The sequence below is a fragment of the Sander lucioperca genome, chromosome 1, assembly GCF_008315115.2.
Source record: "Sander lucioperca isolate FBNREF2018 chromosome 1, SLUC_FBN_1.2, whole genome shotgun sequence".
Classification (NCBI taxonomy): Eukaryota; Metazoa; Chordata; class Actinopteri; order Perciformes; family Percidae; genus Sander; species Sander lucioperca.
Window position 1 is genome coordinate 39315928 of NC_050173.1, and position 8209 is coordinate 39324136.

Genomic DNA, 8209 nt, shown 5'->3' on the forward strand with positions numbered 1-8209 from the left:
AGCAACACAATAACCAAGCTCTCAAATCATCTTATCAAATGTGGAAAGTGTGTTCACGTGTTACTAACGTTGCTATGTCTGCCTTCTGGACAGAACTGTTCCTCTCCTGGTTATTTCATTGAAGGCTTGAAATCCCTGAACTCCAATATTCCCAGTTCTTCCAGTGATCGGTTGGGTGGGTTCATCGAAAACCTGATCAGGTTCCTGAATCATATGAAAAAAAACTGTAATGTAAGATGATGATTTGTGCGCATATATTATTGTTAGCATTGAATGCCAGCTCACTCAGTTTATCATCTGTCGTTATTTTCTTTTTTATTTCCTCTTGCTCAAACTGTCCGTTAAGAAATCCAAAATACACATTATGTTGTGTCAGGCTGTCACGTAGTGTTCAGGCCAATGAGAGGTGTCATATTAGCTTTGGTTAAACTTTAGAATGTATTTTGTATTCTTTTAATGGCCAGTATGAACAGGAGGAACGATTTCAGCCATTAAAAGCTACTTCAATGTAAATATAACTATTGCTTTAAGACAGACTTATAACAAATGGTGAGCTTATCCTTTAAATGGAATTGTTCTTGGGTTCAAATGGTAGCTCGGTTTAGCTTGAGCTCTAAAATAAATGAACAGACACAGGATCAACTTTATGATTTCCAGCCGCACACAGTTGATCATGAGACAATGAGGGCTAAGTGTCCTTAGCCCTCATTTTAGCATATTTTATAGTTATTTGTTATGGCTAATAAGATCTATACTGGAAAACAAAATGAGCTACAAGAAAGAGTTGTGTGATCATTTTCTGTCAGGTCATCACTGCAAGCTGTCGATTTTACAATACACACACATCATTTGATTCATTGTTAATATAGCATAAAATATAGAACCGTTTATAAGTGTTGCTTTATATACAACTGCTTCTCCCTTCAGGAAATGATGAAGCGCTGCTGGGGAAGTTCGCTGCCGGGGAAGCCTTCACCAAAAAGCTTCCTTGAGATACTGGAAGAGATAACACAGAAGATGAAATCAGCTGAATGCTCTCAATGATCAGTGCATGTTTCTTCACCAATCCTCATTCTCATTCAGCAATGACTGTGCGTCACACCTGTGTGTTACTGTATGCTTTAAGGCAGTGGTTCCCAACCTTTTTTCCTTGGCGCCCCCCCTACTTATGTCTAAGAAAAGCTGAGCCCCCCCTCCGAAACCGAAGTTGAGGTAACTTTCCCTTACTTTCTTTTTTGATACAGAGGAGTCATCAGCACTTTTACGTTTCTCCGCCATGTTTCGTTCATAAAATAGTGATGCCGGGGCGGCAGGAAAAACGAGCTAGCAGCTGACCTGATGACAGCAAGGGTCCCAGGTTAAGAGGTCCCGGAGGTTTGGCCTACTAAGTAGCCTGCCTACAAGTTTAAGCGAGAACAAAAATATATAGTTTTTATTTATATATTTATTATATATATATATTAGGGCTGTCAAAATAACACATTAATTTCGATTAATTAATCTGAGAAAAAATAACGCGTTAAAAAAATAACGCAGATTAACGCAGATTAATCCATTCCATATTGACGTTTGACCCGGAGCCGTTCTAGCCACCGTTCAATGAAACTTGTAAATTACAGCTTCGTGGTGCATTTGAAGTTATTGTAAATGTCCTTGGTGGTTGTTTTTGTCGTTCAACAGCAATTTACTAGTGAAATAAGTTATTGTTATTGTTATACATTATTATTAAATCATTTAATTTTGACCATATGGCCTTAGCAATAAACAAGCCGTTATTTAATGTCACCAACTGTTGTTTAGTACCCTTTGTTTTCTTTTCTTTTTTTACTTTCTTTAAAAGTATCGGTTCAGGCACCGTTAATTATGTATGCGATTAATTTCGATTAATTAATCACAGAGTCTGTAATTAATTAGATAATTTTTTTTAATCGATTGACAGCCCTAATATATATATATATATATATTTATTTATTTATTTATTTATTTATTTATATTCTAGTGTATTATCATAATTTCTTTAACATGTGCAAATATATATATATATTTTTTTACCTCAACCTCAAACCAGATAAAGACTCGCTCCCCCCCGTGATCTTTGCCGCCCCCCTTAGGGGTCCCCGGACCCCAGGTTGGGAACCACTGCTTTAAGGGATATTTGTCTAATTTTCTTTTCAGTATTTTAAAATGAAGCTGATTGCTGTAGCATCACATATGTTCTCACATCTTATTAGGGTAGAGAGTTCTTTCAGTGGATTTTTACTCACAGAAAGGCTGTTTTTGACATAAGTAAAGAAAGTCCCCAATTTAAAAAAGAGACAAAACAAACTTGTTAGACAATAGTTTAGTGCAACTTGTTTGCAATTGCTTGCCATGTAAACAATTCCCTGGAACAGTCCTTAGTCAGTTGTTCAGATGGTTTAGAATGAAAAAAATGAAGCGTTTTCCTAGGACTTCTGACAGCTAGCTTAATAAATAAGAGGAGACTTTCATGCAGAAAGAGATACTCAAGGAATAACTCAACAACTGATGGTGATTAATTCATCTAATGAGCATGGATCACATGGTTCATCAATAATCAGTCACTGGTAGATGCACTGTGTTATACATCTATTATTTAGACCCAGAAATAAAAGTTTCTCTTAATGTGCTGTATGATTCACATTCAGCTGTATGCCAGCAGTACTTCTGTGGATTACGATCCATTTAGTATTGATAATATAGATGATGAACATGAAATATGATGTATGTTTGCGAATGTATTGGTTCAGACCTATTATTTATTTTATTTATTAATAATTTATCATACATGGCAACGGATGTATTATTTGTGTGGTGTGTTGAATAAAGACTGAGCAGTAATGTACACAGATCTGTGTTCTCAGACCATGTCTTCTGTTTCTTTTCATGTTTTGTGATGTCACTTTGTGCCACATAAATACAAGTATTATTGTCATTAATCCAGTATGTTGGCTTGTTGCCCTAACTAGGGTTTATGTGTTAATTATAACCAATCTCAGAATGCAGTGATTCATGCCACTGTTTTGAGGAACAACAACAAAAATTAAATCAGAGAAAATTATCCAGCTCTAGGGGAAAAGCCAGGATATTTTAAAATTAGATATATTTCTTAGATTCAAACTACTACATATATATTTAGGACATTATTTATGATGATAATTGAAAGCTAGCTAGACTAATTGTCCAATCTGAGTTTTCTGTTGCACCACTAAAACAACTTTTTACAAGTTCCTTCCTAAGACTATTTTGCAGAGGCACCGTTGCTCTGTCCGGCGCTTAGCACCGCCTAAGACGATTGTGATTGGTTTAAAGAAATGCCAATTAACCAGAGCACATTTTTCTTCCATCCAGGAATGCTGTGTGGACTAGCCAGACCCCCTGCACCGCTGTGGAGGAAGGTCTGGCAACACGAGAATAATGGTGTGATGGCATGTCTCTAACTGTACAGTTAGGATTCTAGATTGTCTCATCGGAGTTATTTTGGCTCCTCAGTAGATTGTAAACAAAAGATTTCTCCATGTGTCGACAGAAAAATCCTAATACCAGTAGCAATACCAGTACCAGTACCAGCACCAGCACCAATAGCAATACCAATACCAATACCAATACCAATACCAATACCAATACCAATACCAATAAATAAAAACTGATACCGATACCTATAGAGTACTTCATTGGCACGCTGAACTGCCAACTCAGTCACATACATGACGCTGGACTCCACCTCTCCACCTCTCCACAGATTGTAAGGGTTGTAGCTGCTGCAGTTGTCACCAACCAATCACACGTCACATTAAATCAAAGAATGGTTGCTGTGATTGGCTGCCAGCAAAACCAGACAAATAATCTTTTTTCTAGATCTGGGTCCAAAAAGGATGGAAAGAAGAATTGTTTGACTGGAGAAGTTTCTATACTGCTTAGTACTGGGTTGTTTCTGTTGATAGCTTAAACATAAAACAACATAGCTTAAAGCTGTGTTGTTTATGATGAAGAATTGAAACTAGACATAGTGGCGTTTTACATTTGTTCAAATATATCTTGATATAATACTGCCAGGGTAGAGGGAAACTAACACAAAGAGGACAGAAAGAGGGCATTTCTTAACAAAAGAAACTTTTTAGACTTTTGAACTGTAACTTTGGAAGAAATCCAATCACAGTGCTGAAGCCTCATATTAGCCTCAGCTGAACTCTCTGTGTTGGGATCCCCAATCAATCCCATTGAGAAATTGCTCTAAGGGAGACCCCCTTAGTGGCCAGTATGTTTTAGGAATGTAAACATATCCTTTAAAGCAGTGGTTCTCAATCTTTTTTAATAATGTACCCCCTTTGAATTGTTTTTTTTTTTTTAAGCCAAGTACCCCCTGACCAGCACGGAACATTTTTGGTAGGAAAACAAATCTACATAAAGAGGTACAACACAGTGTAGGCAGTGATAGATTTACTAAACAACAACCTTGTAACTGAAAAACATTTAAATCCTACATTTTAAATGTTGAAAATCCATCACTTAATACAATATTATAATATAATTATTTTAGGCAAGATTTGCATTTTCACCGGTGGTCAGGGAAGCCGTCCGACTGAAGAAGGAGTCTTTCCGGGATATGTTATCCCAGAGGACTCCGGAGGCAGTGGCAAGGTACCGAAGGGCCCGAAGGGCTGCAGCCTCTGCCGTGAAAGAGGCAAAGCAGCGGGTGTGGGAGAAGTTCGGAGAAGACATGGAGAAGGACTTTCGGTCGGCACCAAGGTGCTTCTGGAAAACCGTTCGCCACCTCAGGAGGGGGAAGCGGGGAACCATCCAAGCTGTGTACAGTAAGGATGGGACGCTGTTGACCTCAACTGAGGAGGTAATAGGGCGGTGGAAGGAGCACTTTGAGGAACTCCTAAATCCGACTAATACGCCCTCTATGGTAGAGGCAGAGCTGGAGGATGATGGGGGATTGTCGTCAATTTCCCTGGTGGAAGTTGCTGAGGTAGTTAAACAACTCCACAGTGGCAAAGCCCCAGGGATTGATGAGATCCGTCCAGAAATGCTTAAAGCTCTGGGTGTGGAGGGGTTGTCTTGGTTGACACGCCTCTTCAACATTGCGTGGAAGTCTGGGACGGTGCCTAAGGAGTGGCAGACCGGGGTGGTGGTTCCCCTTTTCAAAAAGGGGGACCAGAGGGTGTGTGCCAATTATAGGGGTATCACACTTCTCAGCCTCCCTGGTAAAGTCTTCTCCAAGGTGCTGGAAAGGAGGGTTCGGTCGATAGTCGAACCTCAGGTTGAAGAGGAACAATGCGGATTCCGTCCTGGTCGTGGAACAACGGACCAGATCTTTACTCTCGCAAGGATCCTGGAGGGAGCCTGGGAGTATGCCCAACCGGTCTACATGTGCTTTGTGGATCTGGAGAAGGCCTATGACCGGGTCCCCCGGGAGATACTGTGGGAGGTGCTGCAGGAGTATGGGGTGAGGGGGTCCCTTCTCAGGGCCATCCAATCTCTGTACAACCAAAGCGAGAGCTGTGTCCAGGTTCTCGGCAGTAAGTCGGACTCGTTTCAGGTGAGAGTTGGCCTCCGCCAGGGCTGCGCTTTGTCACCAATCCTGTTGTAGTATTTATGGACAGGATATCGAGGTGTAGTCGGGGTGGAGAGGGGTTGCAGTTCGGTGGGCTGGGGATCTCATCGCTGCTTTTTGCAGATGATGTGGTCCTGATGGCATCATCGGCCTGTGACCTTCAGCACTCACTGGATCGGTTCGCAGCCGAGTGTGAAGCGGCTGGGATGAGGATCAGCACCTCTAAATCGGAGGCCATGGTTCTCAGCAGGAAACCGATGGAGTGCCTTCTCCAGGTAGGGAATGAGTCCTTACCCCAAGTGAAGGAGTTCAAGTACCTTGGAGTCTTGTTCGCGAGTGAGGGAACAATGGAGTGGGAGATTGGTCGGAGAATCGGCGCAGCGGGTGCGGTATTACATTCAATTTATCGCACCGTTGTGACGAAAAGAGAGCTGAGCCAGAAGGCAAAGCTCTCGATCTACCGGTCAGTTTTCGTTCCTACCCTCACCTATGGTCATGAAGGTTGGGTCATGACCGAAAGAACAAGATCCAGGGTACAAGCGGCCGAAATGGGTTTCCTCAGGAGGGTGGCTGGTGTCTCCCTTAAAGATAGGGTGAGAAGCTCAGTTATCCGCGAGGAGCTCGGAGTAGAGCCGCTGCTCCTTCGCGTCGAAAGGAGCCAGTTGAGGTGGTTCGGGCATCTGGTAAGGATGCCCCCTGGGCGCCTCCCTAGGGAGGTGTTCCAGGCACGTCCAGCTGGGAGGAGGCCTCGGGGAAGACCCAGGACTAGGTGGAGGGATTATATCTCCAACCTGGCCTGGGAACGCCTCGGGATCCCCCAGTCGGAGCTGGTTAATGTGGCTCGGGAAAGGGAAGTTTGGGGTCCCCTGCTGGAGCTGCTACCCCCGCGACCCGAGACCGGATAAGCGGACGAAGATGGATGGATGGAAGATTTGCATTTTGCGAAAGTCTCACATACCCCCTGCAGTACTCCAAAGTACCCCAGGGGTACGCGCAACCCCATTTACAGTAACAAACACTGCTTTAAACGTGCTGTGTATTGTTCAGGATAACATGGTGACTTTGTGATGTACCCCTGCACTCTGCTGCCCTCTGTAGGCTTTCTCCAAGACATCAGCACAGTGAGAGGGAGGGAGGGAGAGAGGGAGAGAGGGAGAGAGGGAGGGAGAGTTGTACATGCAGTATGTGAAAAAGGAAGTAGCAGTAAGGTAGCATACATAGCAGAGACCATCAGTCTATCATCGTCTATCAGCATCCAGCTATGCAGCCACCACCTAGAAAGGTAAGGTCGTGTAATCTCCATTAATAATAATGTACCGACTACTTTCATCTCTGTTCCTCTTTTAAGTTAATACTTTTTACAGTTACAATTTGAAGAGCCATTCTATTAAAAATGCATTTTACATGCTTCCAAATACGTGTGACATATAGCAGCTGAGATGTGTTTATAGTATGTACAAATATTTTGTTTTTGATAGTGGACACATTTCCTGTGCACGCATCTGTCTGCAAGTATTGAAAATGCATTTTGGCTCATTGTGTGAATGCAAATTACACTACATGTACTGACTCTAAATACATGTACTGTACACGCTCATTGAGTGTGTCTATTCAAAGGCATTTGAGACGTTACATCCTGCACTCCAGTCACAGTTGGACTTAATTATTCCGTTCAGAGCAAATTTATCTTGCAACCCAAAACTCATTTTACAATTTATGATTAGAAACATTAGTCATTTACTGGTAGAGTCTATGACTTTGATGGAGAGTAAGCATATCAAAGTTGGTATTCCACTTGGTGGATGTCAATCCCAGCAGCACTAAAATAACTTTTAAAAACCTTTTACATAAACCTGTCTTTTGGATAGGTTGTTATTGGGGAAATATTATATCTTATAATGATTGATATCAACTTTCCAGGAATTAAGAATTGTCACTCTCAAACCAAATCTTTAAAATATCAACCGGATTAACAGCTAACACTGTGCGACAGAGTAATGTTTTTTTTTTTTTTTTTTTATTTAAAATGCTAAAAACAAAGAAAACTGTAAATTACTGAAGAAGTGACATCACATCTTCAGTAGCTCTCTGTAAAAGTCAGTCTGTGGTTTGGGATGGTTCCAACATGTCCAGCTGTCATTGCAGCAACATCACAAGTGTAATAATACGGTCTATGGGTGTAATCTATTACTTTCATGAAGGCTACTCTTCAGCCAGGTCGTATAGTTCCCTGATGTTTGACACTGCTGGATGGGAAGTGGAACATAATGAAGGTTAATAATTACAGCGAGGCCTCTGCCATGCAGTCCATGTAGCAAACAGTTTGAACAGAGTTGACTTTTAAAGAGTCTAAAGTGAAGGAATCTTGTGTTTCCTTTTAAACACCTCTCTGGCCTGTTCTGTTACTTTTGCTACCTACTTTGACTTTTTCACCTAAGCTAGGTCCAGTCAATATCACAGTGGTTTGTGTGTGTGTGTGTGTGTGTGTGTGTGTGTGTGTGTGTGTGTGTGTGTGTGTGTGTGTGTGTGTGTGTGCAGGTAAAGGAGAGCCAGCAGGTGAAACTAATGTTCTCAGAGCAGCTCAGCAGATTGCAGAGCAAGCAGCAGCAGGACACCGAGCTGCTGGAGGAG

At 41.8% G+C, this 8209-nt stretch overlaps 1 protein-coding gene across 2 annotated transcripts in view; it reads left to right on the forward strand.

Moving 5' to 3' along the window:
* The first annotated feature begins 6790 nt into the window (after nucleotides 1-6790).
* The window catches only part of LOC116064291 (F-BAR and double SH3 domains protein 1-like), a 23631-nt gene continuing 22212 nt past the window's right edge, over nucleotides 6791-8209 (forward strand). For both annotated transcript variants that reach the window (XM_031319389.2, XM_031319391.1), the window contains exons 1-2: nucleotides 6791-6860; nucleotides 8117-8209. The exon at nucleotides 8117-8209 is cut by the window's right edge and continues 5 nt beyond it. In XM_031319389.2, coding sequence (XP_031175249.1) covers nucleotides 6840-6860; nucleotides 8117-8209 — 114 coding nt within the window. In that variant the 5' untranslated portion in view covers nucleotides 6791-6839. The remainder of the gene's footprint in view (nucleotides 6861-8116) is intronic.